At 41.4% G+C, this 20,664-nt stretch overlaps 1 protein-coding gene across 3 annotated transcripts in view; it reads left to right on the top strand.

Moving 5' to 3' along the window:
- The window catches only part of CDYL (chromodomain Y like), a 244,528-nt gene that overhangs the window by 17,052 nt on the left and 206,812 nt on the right, over positions 1–20,664 (top strand). For all 3 annotated transcript variants that reach the window (XM_029944263.1, XM_029944260.1, XM_029944261.1), the window contains one exon: positions 5,742–5,831. In XM_029944263.1, the coding sequence (XP_029800123.1) occupies positions 5,742–5,831 (90 nt within the window). The remainder of the gene's footprint in view (positions 1–5,741; positions 5,832–20,664) is intronic.

Below are 20,664 nucleotides of genomic sequence, written 5' to 3'. Positions count from 1 at the left end.
GGAAATAATGGATAACTCATTGATTGTTATAAGGATTAAGTGGTAATATAATTTCCAAAAATACCTGACAGGAAGTAGGCTCAAAATTAATGTCCACACTCATAGTCTCCGGCCTACCCTAGTACATATTATATATACATTTAGATACATAGTTTCAGTAACTTTATATTTTAGTAACTAAAGAAAGTATGCCATAGAATCTCCAAATGTATCAGCTCATCTCTGCTCCTTGACACTGAGTAGCTATCGGCAAACACGAGTTCAGACAAGTATGACATTCCACTGAACAAATGATTTTCAGAGAACTATGAGTTTTCTTTGTTTTAATCCACCTGAGGTAATCTAAATCAGTAAGTAATGAAGTTTAGCCAAGCAACATGCATTCAGGAGGAGGGGGATGGGTAGAAATCTTATCTACTTATTGAGAAGAAAATTTAAGGGGTCCTCACAGACACAAAAAGAACTTCATGTCCCTATGTCAGGTAGACGGACAATACACATCCCTTCAGACACTCAAGGCTCACCTGCTGCAGGAGGAGCACGAATCAACACAGAACCATGAAGAAAACGATCAAGCCATCCCTCTGACCAAACGTCTTTTTTTTTCCCCCAAAGTGTGGTGTTTTCTTTTCTCCTGGTCTCTCTCCATTCCATCCAATACCCCCACCCCCTCACCAAAATAAATTAAAATTTTGAAGTGCCTCCATTTGATATTGTGTTTAACATAAGTCCCGAGTGGTCACGGATTCTCTTTCTTAAATTTTCACTGACAAACTGTTCCAGCTGCTTCCTCGGGTGGGACACCACCACAATAAAATGCAGTGTTTGCTGAGGATTTCAGCTGCCACCTGGGGGCTCAGCGTCCTCAATGAAGGCTATTTAAGCAAGACTGGTGGTGAAATGGTGACAAATGGTATGCTGACTTTTTTTCTGGTGTTTGTGGTTTAGGACTAGTTGGTTTCAGTCTTGCTGGCTCTTGCTTCCGTGTTACCAACCTTTTCCACATTTAAAGTCTGTTACTGCCTCTCCTTCAGGGTTATGCCAGCAAGCTTTGTGCTGTTGACAGAAGCCATTTGTTGAGTGGAAGGTTCATATTTTAGAATACTGGCAAGGACTGATTTTACAGTTAGTCCATGGTTCTGAATTTACATTTCCTTTTTTAAGGGTTTTCTTTTTCAACTAGCTAAAAAATGCTTCTTCATTAGGTTGTTATCACTCCACTCACATGAAATGGCCTTGACTGCTACTTCTTTTATCTCTAGTCACACCCAGTAAAATTGGGCTTGAGCCCACATGATTAGCCAGAGACTGGTCCACATCCGAGTCATGTTTGCTCTCTAAACATCTTGGTGGCTTCACTGGTGAGATGGACTTTGTCTCAAGCTCAGCCCCTAATATGTCACCTTTCTTATCTCTGGAGTCCCTTCCCCAGCCTTGGTGGCAGCTCTCAAAGATGATCCGATCATCTTTTCTTCTTTGCCTTGGCTTCCTCCTGTTGCGTTCCCTCTCCTTACACTGCCTCCCTCCTTCATCCCTCATAGTTCTGGAACATGTCCAGTTATTTCTGCTTCAAGGACCTGAGCTGACTATTGGCCAGACTAAAACATGGCTGTAACCAAAGGACAGTTTCCACTCTACTCCTAATGAGGAGTCCTGGGCTCTTGTTCCTAAAGGGGAAAAAGGTACATTTCATTGAGGGCTTATCAGGAATCCCAACAAGCCCTTGCACAGAAGGTGTTGGCTGCTGTAATAACTTTCTGCTTCCAATTGTAAAGAGATCCAAGAGCAATTCACCTTCAAAGAGATGATATGGGTTCAAGACCTTTTCCGTGCACTTCCTATCTTGTGTACTCCAATACAACAGGGTTAGGTGACCATTTGAAGTGGAAAAAAATAATTTTTCTTCAATCCAAAGCACGTTTGGGGTACAATCTATAGGCAACCTAAGCTATTCGTATAGTTCCACATTATTTCACTAATTTAGTACAAACCCATTTGCACACAGGTTTGGACCTGGTCTCACCTCTATTCCTCAAGCCTAGTCCCCTGTGCACCTTTCCAGAGCTCTTCCTTCCTCCTAGGCCCTGATCTCCTTCTAAGTATCAAGCCAATTGAAAATCAATTTTATTTGAAATCTACTATATGCCTACTCAGTCTAGTATGGTAGTCAGCCATATGGAGTCATAAATTACAACACAGAGTGATCAGAACAGTCGAAGTGGGACAAAATCCCTCTTCTCCAAACACATGAACCCACCTCTATAGCATCCTTGTTTCTGCCCCTGGAATCTCCCCAAACCACTCTTCCTCCTGCTGGCACACAGCCTAGATCAAACATCCGAAAGAGGCCCTGTAGCCTCTTCCTGCTCAGTCCTCCTGCAAGCCTTCTGTGAATCTACTTTCTCTGAAACCTCATTTTGCATGGGTGCACTCATGTGTGCTCATAGGCATACTCTCACACACTCACACACTCTCTCACACACACCCTGCAGAATCAACCAGTCATGCTGAGGATACGGAACCCATATCCATATTTCCAGATTATTCTCAGACCTTTTGTATCTCCATACCCCAGCAGACGGAGTTACTCAGTCTGTTCACTGTTTTGACGGACAGAATATCAGTCACACCAAGACATAGACCTAATGAGTCCTGTTACAGCAACATGCTGAAGACTCCATCCTTCAGGAATTATGAACTCATCATTGAAAAAGGTGAATGACCCAATCACCTTTTGACTATTAGGATCAAAAGGTAGAGATTCTAATACAGGTAACCTGAAATATCCAAAAATAAAGCTTTTCTGTTCTGAAAGCGTCAGCCAATTTTCTTCCAGAAAATGTAATATCCTGATGATGTTTGGATTGAAATGTTATTAGAATAAGTGTCTACAACCACAGGCAGTCTGCAAAATATTCAAGGTGAGGTCTTGATGGCACAGTGAAACTCGCATACGATTAAAAGCATGTGCTGAAGGTAAACTATAGAATTGATAATGGAGACTTAATTCTGTATTCTTCCAAAACTATGTCCAGATAATACAACTTACATGCTCCCAAGTGAGGGAAAGAAATTCTTTGGAAGACAAAGTTGAATGTCTTTGGTACTGGCACCAGATGTATTCTCGCTCAGCAAGTCAGTTTTAAAGTCTTACTCACAAGCTATGCTGGATTGGACTACAGGGGCTAGAAGTCAGTGAAACATCGATTGTGTTCCCTAAAAGTATTGTCTTCCAATAGGCAATCAAAGAAGCCAATGACATCCACAGTGTGCCTGTCCTCAGATAGAAGAGAAGGGCTAAAAGAATTATAAAATATAATATATATAATGTGTGAAATATATAAAAACACATACAATATACAAATATAAAATATATAGTATATAGGATGCAAAGCATAGTGCATGTGTATATACATATATACAGAATGTACTATGTCAGTCACAGACTCCCTGACCTTAATGAGCTTACCATCTAGTCAGATATGCAAATTTAACCCCTTGTCAAAGACAAATTCCTGAGAGAGAGAGAGAGAGAGAGAGAGAGAGAGAGAGAGGAAAGAATATCACTTGAGCCAGAGAACTCTGGGAAGGAAGACTTCACAGAGGCCTTTGGATCCGATGTTGAAGAATGAAAGAAAAAAAAAAAATCAATGAAGACAGAACGCAAGGAGTGTTGGTCTTGTCACCCAGCACGACAGGAGCAAAGGACTGCAAAATGTATGCTCTAAGGAACACAAGCAAAGTAGACTCTGTGATCGGGCCTTGTGTGCATGAGATGTCATTGGAAATGGCACTGGAGTTGAGCCCAGAATGAAATCTGACGCGAGGCCATGCAGGACGTTTAATGCCGCGCTAAGAAGTTCAGTCGTTATCCCGAAACAGCAGTGAAGCCACCACCTGTTTTTCGGGAGAAGCGTGATATGATTCAATCTGTGCTCTAGGAAGAAACGTGGTGACCACGTTCTGGAAGGGTGGGAATGGAGAGGAGCCAAAAACGGGGAGACCCCTTAAGGAAACGGGAATTTAAGCGCACAAGTCCTTCTAGCACCCTCTGTGCAGGCCCGCCCTTCTCCCACAGAAGCCCCTGTGGGAACATTCTCAAGCCCCCGCCCAGGCTGACCGCGTTCCTCCAGGCACGCCGCCCCTCGCTGCCCCTCTTCCCTTGTAGCTCCTAATGGCAAACATACTGGGAGGACATTTCCCAAAAACGTTACGTGTTTATTTGGAGTGCGGCGACTACCCCAGGCGGGTATTTTCTTCATTGTGTTGTTTTCTACGTTTGGGCATTGACCAGGCTTTATTACTTCCATCATTCCATCTTTTTTTTTTTTTTTTTGAGAGAGAGAGAGAGAGAACACTAGTGGAGAGTGGGGAGCAGAGAGAGGGGGAGACACAGAATCCAAAGCAGGCTCCAGGCTCTGAGCTGTCAGCACAGAGCAGGACAGGGGGCTCGAAGGCATGAACTGAGTTCATGAACTGAGATCATGACCTGAACTGAAGTCTGACAGGTCACGGACTGAGCCACCCAGGTGCCCCTCCATGCTTACTTAACATTGCGTATGTGATTTCTGCTATCCTGTGAATACAGCGTTTGCTCCTAGGTTTGGAACATTGCACTTCTGGTAATACAATCTGTGATAATGCTCATCGCTTTCAAAGCCACTTAACACTTTTGGCTGATATGAATCTTGTAGTTAACGAAAGCCCCTAGGTTTTCGCATGAAATGCTGCTAAATCGTGAATCTCTCATCCTTTCTTCATTTTCTGTGAGTAGTTAAGATAGAAACCCTACCCATAGTGGTAAAGGCTGCTAATGTATTAGATTACTTAAATAACCAGCATGCTTACATGCTAAATCAAGTGCTAACAATCCAGGGTCAATGTCTGGCCTTGGTCTAAAGTGTATTCTTTGTGAACAGAAAGGGACTTTTTGACCCTGGGCCCCGCTACCTCCCATCCTTGCATTCTTAATCCACAAACTATTTCTTGGAGTATTACCCCCTGCAAAACTTGATATATGTAAAAAAAAATTCAAGGGAGCTGTAATGTGTGGAGGTGAAGGAGAGGTGGCGATATTTATTTTGGGTGTCAAATACAAGGATCCTTTCATTTTAACCCTTTGGTGTGTATGGAGTACTACATGATAAAAATTTGTAATATATAATAAGTTTAAAGGTATATGTAGGGTTGGTTTAAAGTGGGAAGAAAATTCTCCATAAAACTAATGAAAAAAAGATAATAGAGAAAAGTGAGGAGAGAGAAGGCATTAAATAAGCACAATGAAAGGAAGAGAAAAAGATTTAGGATGGAGAAAGTAGATGAATGTAAGGGAAAAGGTATAAGCTGGGAAGACAGGCAGACACGGGGGCTTGGAAGGAGGATTTGTTTGGCTGGTAGGCACGGAGTTGAGGCAGGACACCAGACAGATGAACATGGCGACTACCCGTGACATTGAGAAGAGATGGGGTTGGAAGCATGGAATGGTGCCTCAGAGCCTCCAAAAGCCGAGCAGACCCACCCTACCTTTCAGCCATCAGCCTCAGCTCTCTAAGGCAGTCAGTCCCCCGGACCCCCACTGTATTGTCCAGACCTTGGCCCATAGGCAGGAGGCACTGACATCAAGGTCCTGCCAGTGTCTTCCACCAGACACTCCCTCATGGCTCTGGCTCAGATTTTCGTTACACATTAGGTATCTCCCACATGACTCAGCCGCTATCCTTCCCCCCCCCCCCCCCCCCCAGGGCCTGAGCAGCAGCCTGCCAAACTTTAATCAACAAGAGCCCGACAAGCCTCGGGAGCAATGGCGACACCTTTCCAGTGAAACCTGCCAGGTAGGTGTGCAGATTATCCAGGACTTTGTTGGTTACAATGAGACTCCTAACTTCAGGGTAAACGTCATGCTGCCCTTTCCCCCCACATCCACCCCCTGTGTGACAAAATTCCACTTGAGTTAAAGAGTTACATGTTTTTAAAAAGTGAAACCATAAAAAAACAAATGGTTAAGCAAGCACAGGAGGCCGGTACAATAGACAGTCTGAACTGTCTGGAGTATGCCATGAAAGAGCTTTATTTTTTGTCTTCAAGCTCTGCCTCCAAATCTTCCTTTCTAGTCTCTTCTTGACTCCTTGGGCTGAACACACAGCTGTTCAGTCACTCAGCTTCAAGAGCAGTCTCACTCTGGTTGCTAAGATTCTACTGCATATATTAAAATCCAGGCCAAGTCCAAGATGAATTTCATATCCATTCACATCCAAAGATTTTTCCCCTCCATCCATCCCAGGCTGGACTTGTAGCCCATGGGTCTACCTAGGAAGGAGGAATAAGCTTCTTCTTTTGCACTGTTCTTCCTTTCTCTTCCTCTCTGCTGCTTCTAACCCCTCTGGGAGTGGGTGAGGGTGGAGGGATGGAGAAGAATAGAGCAAAAGAACTTTCACTGAACTCTTGCAGCCTCCTCTATCTTGGTGGTTGTGCTCTTGTGACTGGAGGCGCCCATACATGGGCGTACTATTGTGTGACCCAGGAGATGCTCTCTGGGCAATCTCCACTCCCAGCGTCCCCCCCAGGCTCCCATCCCAGAGACGCCCATCACAGCCTAAGAGTGGGGGACAGGATCCACCTTGAATGCGGTACCAGCAAGATAGCACAACTCAGTTTCTACTAGAGACAACTTGGAAGCTTCTCATTTGGCTGTGAGGAACCAGTAGGAGAAGAACCGCAAACCACAAACCCTTTCTTCAGATCTTTCTCGTGCGTGGATTCTTTTGGTAGTCTTATGTCAAACGACTTATGGACCCCTTCTTAGAATAATGTTTATAAAATAAAATATGCAATGTTAAAAAGAAGCTATTTTAAAATGCAGCTGTTGAAACATTTCTTTTTAAAAAAAATTTTTAATGTTTTTTTATTTATTTTTGAGAGAGAGACAGCATGAGCAGGGAGGGTCAGAGAGAGAGGGAGATACAGAATCTGAAACAGTCTCCAGGTTCTGAGCTCGCTGTCAGCACAGAGCCGGATGCAGGGCTTGAACCCACGAACCGTGAGATCATGACCTGAGCCAAAGCCAGATGCTTAATCCACTGAGCCCCGACATCCAGGTGCCCCGAAACAGTTTTTTAAATTTGTACTCTAATATGTATGCTGCTTTGTGTAACAATCCTCACCATGGTGGTGCTGAGTGTAAATGATATTCTGAGGTATCTGTAGCAACTCTGTGTAACATGAAAACACCTGTGGCTTCTACCGGTGTTGCTGATACTATTATGGCTTGCTGTCTACATTCATAATGGAAGGATATGCTAAATTTCAGCCAGAAAATAGTAAAACGAAGGATGGACTATTCTTCCCACTCATGATCATGAACCCCTGAATTCTATCCACAAATCCCTGAGGACTCCAGATCAAGAAATTCTGCTCCAGAGGACCCTCCTCCCACAGCCTTCCTGCCTCCATGTGTACACGTCAGCAAGGTTAGGGAGGTGGCTGCATGGCCGGTTTGGTGGCCTCTTGGTGAGGTTTATAGCTCCCTTAAGATTGGAGAACATTAAATTCAATAGTCATCAGCTTAGGAACACACAACTCCGAATCAAGTGAAAAAGTCCATTAAATGACTTGTTGCTGCAAATGTAGTTTGTGCTCTACGTTTATGAAAATATTCTGGAATTGGTACCCAAGAAGCTGTTAAGAGTAAATACCTTGGGGAGTGGAGGTGGAGGTTGGGGTAAATGGAAGGGAATTACTTTTCATATTAAGCTGTTTAGTATGGTTGGAAAAAAAGTTTAAAATATTTGGTTTATATGATGAAAAATGACTTTAAAGAAAACTTTAACATTTTTCTAAAGGAAACTGTATGTTATTTTAAACTTTTAAACTGATTTAAGGCTCGTAAGGCCTTTCTAAGTATAAAAGTGATAGAAAATGATGGGGAAGATTGATAGATTTGATCACACACAAAGATAAGTCAAAACATACTGGTATCACAAACTAAAAGAAAAATAACAAACTTAAAGAAATATTTGCCCCAAAAATTACAGAAAAGGAGCTAATAGTCTTATTTTATGAAACAATCTTATAAATCAATGGGGAAGACAGTAACATGCTACAAACGGCTGTTCTAGACTTTTCTTTCTGCCCTGATTCTACCATATCCATCTACAGAGAACAACTGACCAGAAAAGAATGAGAATCTTAAGTATATCGATTAAATCCCAAGATTCAGTGGTGGCTGAGGCCACTTCCACTTTTCTTTTAGTCCCTGGTTCAGTCCAATCCACTGGTGTTTCAAACTAGGTGAGGCTTGGAGGACCCAGGACTGTAGTGGACCTGAGCCACCACACTGGAAGGAAAATAAGTGAATCTCATAATCTCTCAGCTAGGACATATTTAGAGATAGGTGGTACCCTTACAATGAGGATGCAAGAAAATTGCTTGCATGTTTATTTGCACCTGGCCTTCTGGTACAGCCTCATGCCATGTGTGTAAGAGAATGACCTTGGAGATCAAATACACTTGCACTCAAGTCCTGGCTCTCCTGCCTTTTACAGTCCATAAAACTTGGACAAGTCACTTACCTAATCTTGGTTTTCCCATCTATAAAGTGGGAATAATGCCTTCTTATGGGGTTGTAAGGTTAAGAGATAGTATATGAGATCTGTATCTCATACCATACTCACAAAAAGACTTCAAAGAGATAAATATTTAACTAAAACATGAAAACTTTATTAAATAGAGGATTGTTTCTTCATGAGCTTGGAATAGGAAAGGATTTCTTAAGCAAGGTCCAAAACAAGACAAATGATGAAAGAAAATATGTATGAATTAAGACTATGCTAAGGTTTAAAACTTTAGTGCAGTAAGAGATGTCTTTTTTAAAAAATGAAGACAAACAAAAACCTGGAAGAAGGTATTTGTAACATATAAAATAAGCAAAGCATTAGTATGGAACATACTAAAATTATTTTAAACAAATATTTTAATGAAAACCCAATAGAAAAATGAGCAAAAGACATGAACGGTAAGTCACAGAAAAAACCACTATAGCCAACAAATATAGGAAAAGATGTGCAATTTCACCAAAGCCATGATAATGCAAATAAATCCAGAGTGAGACATTTCACTCCCACAATATTAGAAAAATTTTTATTTTTTTAATGTTTTATTTATTTTGATACAAAGAGAGACAGAGCATGAGAGGGGGAGGGGCAGAGAGAGAAGGAAACACAGAACTGGAAGCAGGCCCCAGGCTCTGAGCTAGCTGTCAGCACAGAGCCTGACGCGGGGCTCGAACCCACCAACGTGAGATCTGACCTGAGCCGAGGTCGGAGGCTTAACTGACTGAGCCACCCAGGCGCCCCTAGAAAAATTTTTAAATTGTGATAAAACTAGGCACTGGAGAGGATTGTGGGGAGTCAGGGATTTTCATGCACTGCTAGTGGGAATGTAAATTGATTCGATCACATTGGGGAACAATTTGGTGTTATCCAGTAAAGTTAAAAATAATCACAGCCTCTGATCCAACAATTCTACTTCTGAAGAAACTCTTGCATGTATTGGACATGTGCACAGAGAGACATAGAAAGATGTTTACTGTAGTCTTCTTTTATAATAGAGATTTACTGGAACCAACTCAAGAGTCCATCTGTAGAAAGGTGGGTAAATAAATTGCACCACCTTCATACAATGGAATACTATATACAAGTGAAAATAAATTAACCAGATTTACATGCAGCAACATGGAGGAATCACAAAAATATATAACTTTGAGTGCAAAAATGCTGCATACACTGTGATATGCATGATATGCATTTATGTAAATATTCTTAAATACCCAAAGCAACACTGACTATTGTTTAGAGATGCCTATCTCTATAGTAAAAGTATGAAAATATGGCCTGGATACAAACCAAATTTCTGAGGGGAAAGTAATTGGGCAGGAAATGTAGAAAAACTGTCATTGTACCTTCCTGTACTTTTTTTAATTGAGGTATAATTGACATATAACTTTACAGTAGTTTCAGGTATATGACATAGTAATTTGATGTTTGTGTATATTGCAAAATGATCACCACCATTAAGTCTGGTTAATGTCTGTCACCACATACGGTTACAAAAATGCTTTTCTTGTGATGACAACTTTTGAGATCCACTCTCTTAGCAACATTCAAATATGCAAGACAGTATTATTAACTATAGCCACCATGCTGTATATTACATTTTCATTACTTATTTATTTTAGAACTGAAAGGTTGTATCTTTAGGCCCCCTTCACTCACTTTGCCCATGGCCCACCCCCCACCTCTGACAATCACCAACCTCTTCTGGTATCTATGTGCTCAGGATTTTGTTTTATTTTGTTTTGCTGTACTTTCCTATGCTTTAAAAAAAACTTCTCCCAAAATAAATAGTAAATGTGAAGTACTGAGGAGAGTGTGTGACCTTTATGAGGTACTTGTTAAATTATAGCTATTTTTGAAAGTTTCTCTCAAGTACAGGTAACTAAAATATGTTTCGATCCTGTGTCCCAATTCCAGGAAGCTGGTAGCTCTTCTCCACCAGTGAATAGCAGGCTCGGTATATTGTAAAACATCATGAAATTAGCATTGAGCCTCACGCTAATCCAGTGGCTCTACACTGGGGGCAGTTTTGACTCCCAGGGGACACCTGGCAATGTCTGGTGACATTTTGGTTGTTGCAACTAGAATGTAGAGGGCTGAGACCAGGGTTGCTGCTGAACATTCTACAAAGCATAGGAGAGCCTCCTACAGCAAAGAATTATCTGGTACAAAATGTTAATCATGCCAGGGTTGAAAAATTCCATGTAAGCCCATAGAAAGTAGAATAAATATTCATTGACCTGAGTTTTAATATATTAAATTTGACTACTTTCCTGATGTGTTTTTTTCTAAATTATCAGACCTGTGAAACCACGCCTTCTTTCTAGTACTGGACAATAGGGCTAGATCAGAGAACGTGGGTGAAGAGATACTCCGACCCAGACCATAACCTCTAGTTTTTTTCTCTGTCCTCACAGTAGGCAAGATGCCACTTGCCACAGGGAGTGTACTTTCTATAATCATTTTAATTGGGCAAAACATTATGGAATTTTTCCCATCTCTGAAACTGTATCAGTCATGCATCCTAATTAAGTCCAACACTGGCAGCTTCCAAACTAAAACAACAGAGGCGTTTCTTTTCAACTTCTCAGGAAATAGCGCAGCTGATCAGTGGACAAGACCTCAAATCCACAACACCAAACCAACTACTTTATATCCTTAAAGTTCAGCTGGCCAAATCATTCAGAGTATATCAATCACGAGTTGAATCAGCTTCTTAACTCAAAACCTCAAAATACAGTGGCTTAAATAATATGGAATGTATTCTTTCTCATTTAAAAGATCTAGGCAAGGCAATTCAGTGGTAATCTGCTAGCTCCATGACATCATCATGCTTCTTTGAGTTCTCTGTGGCCCTGATTCTCATAGTCCAAGATGGCCACAGAAGTTCCAACGACAACATCCACATTGGAATCAGCAGGATGGAGGAGAAGGGGATTGAGCCTGGTCTTCCCTTTTAAGGAGACTTCCAAGGGTTCCTTGCAACTCAACTACTTTTTATCTCAATGGTCAGAACTTAAATATTTGGCTATCACTAAATGGTAAAGGAGGCAGTGATATAAAGATTTTTAGCCTGGCAACAATGTGCCTAATTAAAAATCAGGATTCTTGTATTAAAGGAGAAGAGAAGGGATTTGGGAAGGCAGCTAGAAGTTTGGCTTCCCAAATAATCGTGCATACTCTTCCCCTACATAGACACATGCATCTCCTTCTGCAAAAGAGATGACCCCAAAGTCTCACCCAGGTATTCATTTCACTAAAAATCCAGAATCTCTGGGTGATGTCATCTCCATCACAACAGATGTGGCTCCTCATGGTCTGGTAAGTCCCAAACCAAAAAATAAGTTATCTGCATTTACATGCAATATAATTACTGAAGTAGGAGCAGAATAACCACAATAAAACTGCAACCAGAAAGGTAGGAAAAGGAAATATTGCAGGTATGGATCTATAGCTGTTATCAAATCCTGCTGGATAGGAATGGCAAACACTCCCTTCCTGGCAGTGGAGTACATGCCCTAATTGGCCCCTCTGGTATCTGTTGCCTTTGCCGAACTCCCTTGTCCATTGTTCACCATGACCTCTGGCTTTGCCCGTTGGGAGACTCTTCTTTGTCATTTTCCCCCATGGCTATATTTGCGCCATGGGCATTGGAAGATACAATGTTCTTTGGAGCTGCAGGGTTTCCACAGCCATTCTCTCTTATGCAGGTGCAGGGACCCAGGGATTCTTTTAAGAATTGAATAATTAGAAGTTTTTTAAGCCAAGCTAGAGATTTCTGTCCAAATGTAGAAAGCTTCCAACCTATTTGCTTCCAGTCAGTTCCAAGTGTGAGTTACCACAGCCTAAAACTGTGTCTGGAAACTCTACGCCTGAAAACTCTGATCTTTTATTTATAGCTCTTTATGTTCTGCCAGCCCCTTCCTTCTCAAATTGAAGTTCACTATTCTTGAGACCTTTTGAAGCAAAGACAGAAAAAGTTGGGTGGGATGGCAATACCTCTCATCTGTCATTATGGCTGGACATGTTTCCATTGTCTGGCAGTGAATACTGAGGGAAGATGCTTGAAAGGGCCTTGGAGCCACGTTCTTATCTCCTGCCAAAGCTGGATGAGCGTTCAGTCACTTCTTACAACTGCTTCAGTCTGGGCAAAAAAAGTAATTGGATTTTTCACCCCAGCAAGACTCCCAGTTATAGGGCTCATAATGGATTTAGATCACAGGCAGAGACAATCCCTTAGCGAAACTGCATTCCCTTCCATTTCTGCTGGCAGGTAAGCTAGCTCCAGCCCATGTTCATATCTTGGGTGTAGTAGTTGGCTAAAAGCCACAAGGAGCAACCAATACAAACAAAAGTTTTATATTCCCTACCTTTTCCCCTAGCTACACATTCAGTTTTCTTGCTTTCTTTACATGTTTCAGCAGATGACAGTTGGAGCAAACATTTTGCTATAGCAGAACATGAGTCACTAACTTTCCAACCAACAATATCTATGTTCAATACCTCAACTTCTCCACTAAGCCAGTGATGCTATTGGATTTTATTGCTTCTATCACCCAACTCCCAGGTGCCAAATCTCATATTCATAAGGATGATCTTTAGCGGTACCTAAAAACAAGTGGTTTAAACCTAGAACAAGATGTTACACCCATGTAACATGGGTGACTAGTCATATGTAGACTAGTCATATGTAGAAGATGATTAGAAATATGTATTTGTTTATTAATCATCACAGATCCTAGTAATAACACAAACATGAGAGTTTATAACTTAGATAAAACTTTTTCTTATATATAATTTGTAATGCTTTTCTCAAGTTGGAATAGGATTTCAGATGATGTTTCTCATAAGGAGAACTTCTAAGACCTCATGATTATGTAGACTAATTCCTGATTCAGGACAGCAGAGATGGGCCATGGAATCATACATCACTAATGCACAAGACAAAGGTCAGATGGGAATTGGAAAGGAGACATGGAGAGGAAAAGAGAGAAGTGACTGGGGCCATTCAGTTCAAATCTGACTATAAATTGCTAAATTGTAAGAGAAAAAGAGAGAGATACATGTTGAAATAAACCAAAGAATTTTTCAAAGACCTGCTGCCACTAGTTATGATATACAACATTTTTGACACTGTGTAGTAAATAGCAATGTGTTAAGTTCTTCGTACACTTTGGGTAATCCTCAAAAATGTCTCATATTCTTGTGTAACCACCTTACAGACAAGGAAACTGAGGTGTAGGTTAAATAATCTACCGAAGGTCATAGCAAATGACAGAGCCAAGACTTGAACTCAGGTCTCTCAGAAACCAAAGGTAATCTCTTGACCACTATAGCATATTGCTTATGATGGAGTTGGAGGTTCTGGGTTTTTTTTTTTCTCAAAGGAATGACTTATAACCATGTTAACTTTTTAATACAAGACAGTCATTCATCAGCTGCATAATCAATCTGGATTCATCAGGAGGAAAGTCATTCCAGCTCCAGATTATTAGTTGATATTGTAAAACCGCATATTAAGTACTTCTTAAAAAATGTTTTAATGTTATTTTATTTTTGAGAGAGAAAGAGCACAGGCAGGGGAGGGGCAGAGAGAGAAGGGCACACAGGATTTAAAGTGGGCTCTATGCTGACAGCAGACCACAAAATGCGAGATCATAACCTGACCCGAAATTGGGTGCTTAACTGATTGAGACACCCAGGGGCCCCATATATTGTGGGCTTCATGAGCAGGATCAGGAGAGGGAAAAAGTTAAGAAAATGAATAAATAGAGCAAGTATGATAGGAACACCTTTCATCCTACTCTCAGAAATTCCTTTTCTTTTTTTAAAAAAAATTTTTTTTTAGTTTATTTATTTTGGGAGAGAGCAAGCACAAGTGGGGTAGGGGCAGAGAGCGGCGGCGGGGGGGGGGGGGAGAAAGAATTTCAAGCAGGCTCCACACTGACGGCTCAAACTTGAATGCAGGCTCAAACTCATAAACTGAGATCATGACCTGTGCTGAAATCAAGAGTCAGACACTTAACTGACCAAGCCACCTAGGCACCCCATAACCCCTTTTCTTCCTTTGCCCCTTTCTCGTCAAATACTCTGTATGCTCTGTACCAACTATTTCACTTAGGACCGGTCATGTTACCAGGCTCGAAGCCCCACTCTATTCACAGAACAGGGTGTTACATGATGGGAGGAGTGAGGTGAAGTGCTATATAAGCACATAAGAGGCATGTCATGCCCAGTATTGGGGACAATGGAAGGGAGAAAAGCCTTCCTTTAGGAGAAGATGCCCAAGCAGAGACCTAGAAGGATAAATAAACATTAGCCAAGCACTGGCAGGCAGGAAGGTCACCCCAGCCAAGGAAACAACACATGCAAAAGCCCTGCAACAAGAGAAAGCTACATTCAGGGCACTGTTAGGTATAACTGGAATTTGGAGACCATGAGTAGGAGTGTGAGAAGGGTCAGCCTAAGTCTAGGTACAAATCCTGAAGGTTCTGGTGCGCCGCACTAACCCATTTGGATTTCATCCTGTGGATAATGGAATGTTGAGCACAAGAGGGACACATCTGATTTGTGCTTTAGAGAGTTCACTCTAGCTTCAGGGTAGAGGATGGTTTGGAACATGATGTTAAGTGGAGAAGCTGGTGAGTAATCTATGAAGTTGATGTAGTGTTGAGATGGTAACAGCTGGGGCTCGGGGATATCAATGAGAATGGGCAGCCATAGGCAGACTAAAGCACAGCCATGGACTCTTGCTCACAGTCGAGTGACGAAGAGTCCAGCTCAATCCCTAGTTCAGCTTGTAAAACCGGGTAGGTGAGTGCAACTACATGCAGGAAGAAGAGGAGCAGGTCGTGGGACAGGTTGATATCAATTAGAAGTCCTAGGAATCTTGCGTTCACCAGAGAGAGATGGTCTGGGAAAGGGGTATGGTTGTGTGCATGCTAGTAATTAGAGCCAGGGAAAAGATGAGCTTACCCGGAGAGTAAGCTTGACTTCCTTCCCTACACAGATGTCTTAGGCCCTCCTAAGTCACACTGCACTCACAGCGGCCAGGTCTTTCCACTGCAGTGCCCAACCCCCAGTCTACTCTATGGAGTCTTACCCCACTCTGGGTCAGTTGCCCTAATTTCTATCCAATATTAGATTCTTTGTCTCAGGACCTCTCTCCCACCTACTCTACTAATGATTTCGTGCTAAAAACTCATAGGCATGGATTTTACCTAAAACATTTCTGAATTTTAATTGATGAGAATCAATAGAATTTCAAATCCACAGAAATCTCAAGTTTCTTTCTTCCTTCCTACGCTCTTTTCTTTTTCTCTACTTATTTAATGTTTATTTATTTATTTTGAGAAAGTGAGAGATAAAGAGAGAGCAGGGAAGGGTCAGAGTGAGAGAGGGAGAGACAGAATCCCAAACAGAGCTTTGTGCTATTAGTGCAAAGCCTGAGGTGGGGCTCAGTCCCACCAACCACTAGATCATGACCAGAGCCAAAATTAAGAGTCAGACATTTAAGTGACTGAGTCACCTAGGCACCCCCTTTTCTACTTGTTTGTTTTTTAATCAGTGGTCATACCTGAGGTGAGCTGCCCCTTAGGACCCCACCACTGGCACTATAACTCTCATCTCCTCAAATATGGATTTGCCAAAAATTATTTGGTTTTTGGCTTTGAAAGCATAAGGTGTAAATTGCCTTTTGGAATCCTCATCCTTTTTATCAGAGAGAACCTATACAAGCACTTTGTGCACTTACCTGCAAAATGACAACTCAGGCTGTGGCTATTTTAGTGCTTGACATAGCCCGAACAGAACCAGAGCATGCAGCTATTTTCCACAAATGCAAGGCCCCTAAGTTAGAGACAGGACAAAGGGGTGTCAGAGAAAAAAACCATATTTTGGAAGTCAACTGCAATTCAGTAGAGAAGCTTTGACACAGCAATCATTGGGGGCTCTTACCCCATATTCTCATAGCAATATGACATTTGTCATACTGCATTGTAACTCTTTTTTTAATATTTTTTTGAGAGATAGAGAGAGGGAAGGAATGCATGCACATGCAGGTGCACGCATGAGCAGAACTAGCAGCAGAGAGAGAGAGAGAGAGAGAGAGAGAGAGAGAGAGAGAGAGAGAGAAGAGAATTCCAAGCAGGCTCCACACTGTTAGTGTGGAATTCAACTTGGAGCTCAATCTCAGGAACCATGAGATCATGCCGAGCCAAAATCTTAGAGCTGGATGTTTCACAGACTGAGTCACTTAGGCACCACTACAACTCTTTCTTCTAATATTTTATGTTTCAAGAAGAGACAAATCTTATCTTGTCCTTCTTTTCACTCCTTCCTGTGCCTTGACACAATGCTATTTATAGCAGGTGCCTATTAAGTGTCTGTTGAGCAAATGAATGAATGACTCAGCAGGAAAATAAGCCACTCAGAGCATGTCAGATAACTTTTGATACACCAAATCACATGGACAGATTTCCCAAGACATATAAGATTTCTACCACTCCATTATCCCCCAGGAAAGAGTATGAAGAACACGTACTAATAACACAGGTTTTGTGGCAAACATCAAATGGCTTCTGGTGGAGGATGAGAAAGAGAGAATGGAGTAAACAAAAATGGAAATTGATCACAAGAACTGAAATAGACATGGGTAACTAGACATAGGGGTGACCATTCACAATGTATACAAACATCAAATCATGCTATAACATGTATGTACATGCTATGCTGTATACCTGAAACCAATTTGATATTGTAAGTCAATTAGACTTCAATGTATTTTTGTTTAATTGGTTGGGATTTTTGGAAGATCCATACAATGGAATGTTATGCAACTTTTATATTTTTAATTTATTTAAGTTTATTTATTTATTTTGATGGGGGAGGGGCAGAGAGAAATGGAGATAGTGTATCCCAAGGAGGTTCCACACTGTCAGTGCAGAGCTCAATGTGGGGCTTGAACATGCAAACCATGAGATCATGACCTGAGCTGAAACCAATAGTCAGAGGCTTCACCAACTGAGCCACCCAGGACTTCAGTACATCAAAAAAAAAGAAGAATTTAGAAGCAAAAGTGAGGTATGATGGCATTGAGAGATATGAGGAAAGAAAGAGGATGAACACACATAGGAGGAAGAGCCAAGAAAGGAAAAAGTATGTGGTTGGATAGATTGATAATAAAGATGTGAAAAACAAATTTTAATAAAAAAAGAAATAAAGGGAAATCTTTGTAAACTGTAGAACTAATGATGGCATTGAGAAAGGTAAAAAGGAAAATGTGCCAAAAGCCAAGAAGAAGTTTCTTGGCTTGCAATGAACCATCTCTAAAGGCTTCTACAGTCTTATACTCTGCTATTCAAAGCTCTCTAAAATTCTTCTTTTCCTAGAAGTCTTTAACAGGAAAGGAGAAAACATTCAAACTCCTCTAATAGAACTGTAAGTCTAGAAGAGATCTTAGCAATCACTGAGCACCTTCAATTGGCAGGTGAGGAAATTGAGGCCTGAGCCAAAACCACTATCTCTATATTTCCAGATCTGTACTCATTCTAGTAGATACTCATTTCCTGTTCCTATTTCTCCAAACAGAGGATATCTCTGTCATCTGAATAAGCTGGGGGGAAAAAAAAGTTTATTTTGTAAAAATGAGTCATTAAATATTTCTATGTGAAGAAATAAACAAGAGGTCTAGGAGGCAGAGTCTGTGCTTTGATTGTTGTACTTCTAGGACCCAGCCCAGCACCTGGCACAGTGGTTTTAAATAAGGTTTGGATGGATGTCAGGATGCATGGACAGATGGACATACAGATAAATGGATAGATGGATGGATGATGTGTTCTACCAGGGCTGCCCCTGCTACCCAGATAGTCATTGAACAGACTTACAATCTTTAGTGCTGTCTGAGGGTCGCCTGGGTGGCTCAGTCAGTTGAGCGTCTGGCTTCAGCTCAGGTCATGATCTCACAGTTCATGGGTTCGAGCCTCGTGTTGGGCTCTGTGCTGACAGCTCAAAGCCTGGAGTCTGCTTCAGATTCTGTGTGTGTGTGTCTCTCTCTCTGACCCTCCCCTGTTCACGCTGTCTCTCTCTCTCAAAAATAAAACATTTAAAAAAATTTAAAAAGAGCTATCTGAATCCAACTTTCAATTATAGATGGACAATGGCCCCAGGTTGTTTTAGTATTGATCAAGTGAATGAATGAAATGCTCTCAGATAAGTTATAATCTCATCTAAAGCCTAAGATGTAGACACAAGTAGAAATAATAAGCAATACAGGACAACAGTGTGTTAAATGCCAGGTAAACTACACAAGGAGGTATGGGCTATAAATAGAGTGCATCTATGATTTATTTTCTAAACTGGGACCCTTTTGAGAGTGAAGGGTGGCTACTATTTAGTCCTCTTAAAATTAATAAGCATGATATCACTAAATGGCTATGAAAAATTCATGTAAGTGATAGAGGCTAGAGGAAAAACTATACGGAGATTTTGTACTGTAATTTTGTAGAGATGAGTTTGCTATCTTACAGTAAAAAATCAGACCTGTCTTCCTACATGTGTTCGGCTTTGAGCAAAATGCCCTTCTAATGGTCTAATGAGGGTAGTCCAGAATTTTTTCTTAATGATAGAAATGTTGCTAACAAGGTATATAAACCTACATTTATACCTTTCCTATGTAAAGTGTAGTCCATGGGCCAGCAGCACAAGCATCACATGGGAATGTGTTAGAAATGCACTCAGTGGCCCCACCCCAGACCTGAAGTCATACTCTGACCATTAATGAGGTCCTTGGAGGGGCACCTGGGTGGCTCAGTAGGCTAAGTGTCTGGCTCTTCATTTTGGCTCAGGTCATGATCCCACAGTTGTGGGATTGAGCCCTGCATCAGGCTCTGTACTAACAGCACGGAGCCTACTTGGGATTCTTTCTCTCAACCTCACTCTCTGTCCCTTCCCCATTCATCCTCTCTTGCTCTTCCTCTCTCTCAAAAAAAAATATAAACATTAAAAAAATATTAATGATATTCCTGGATGATCTGTAGGCACATTAAAGTTTGAGAAGCGTTGGTCTACAGCACATTAATTCTTCCAAAAGAATAACATTTATTTAAACATTTCAATATACTTTTCCTACTTCGCTCCTGCTCCCCTTTATAAAATATATTCAAAGTGTACTTCCTTTTGTTTTTCAGCCAATTTCGGTGTCTAGAACTTTAATGATGATAATGAGGAGGACTGTTGTTTACAAAGAGAACAGGAAAACTGTGGATGAAACACCCTCTCTCCCCACAAATGCACTCTTTGCTCAGGGCCGAGAATGGAAAACACTCACACTCTCAAGATAATCTGCTCCATTTTGGTACAGACCAGCTTTAACTCTAACTACCCAATTCTGGTTTTAAAACTTCTCTCAGTTAAGGGGGGTGGGGGACGAGAGAAGAGAAAAGCATACTTGGAAATGCAAACTGATCCAGGAAATCTTCACTTTTCATTTATTGTAAATGCTTAACAAAGACTGTATCTTTTCCTAACTTGAAGGAGTATTCACATGCTATGGAGGTGGCTTGCTCATCCTTCCTGCGACTGCTTTGCTGGCTCAGGGCCCAGTGTGAATTTGGTAATACTGGCAAGGCCACAGCTGTGTGCCGGCCTGCATGGCATCTCTATTTTTGCAGCCATTAAATAGCTTCTCCGATCTCTAGCCTGTGTTGCTGCACATGTGACCCGATGAATCCCCGTAGAATGAAGCCACAATAATGGGCAGGGCAATTAGCTCAGGGACACCGGGCCTTCCTAGCAGCCTCTTGCTCATGTTAATATTTGCAATGCATCCTGGGCGGGGCGCTTCTGAAAATTCCACTAATGCCCCATTACCATCCCCGACGCTAGGAACCATGGAGAGAGAGATCCTTTTCCTTCCTGCCCAAGATGAATGTTGTGAAGGGCAATTGAGGGGGTTGGGAGTGCCTCCAAATAAAGGTCTTTTATGGATCTTTAAAGCTGTAAGTCACTCAGTCATACTCTCTTTTGCCTGCTGGCATGACAACTTTAAAAATGTACA

Source organism: Suricata suricatta, chromosome 7 (genome assembly GCF_006229205.1).
Source record: "Suricata suricatta isolate VVHF042 chromosome 7, meerkat_22Aug2017_6uvM2_HiC, whole genome shotgun sequence".
Classification (NCBI taxonomy): Eukaryota; Metazoa; Chordata; class Mammalia; order Carnivora; family Herpestidae; genus Suricata; species Suricata suricatta.
This window is presented reverse-complemented; position numbering and strand designations above follow the sequence as displayed.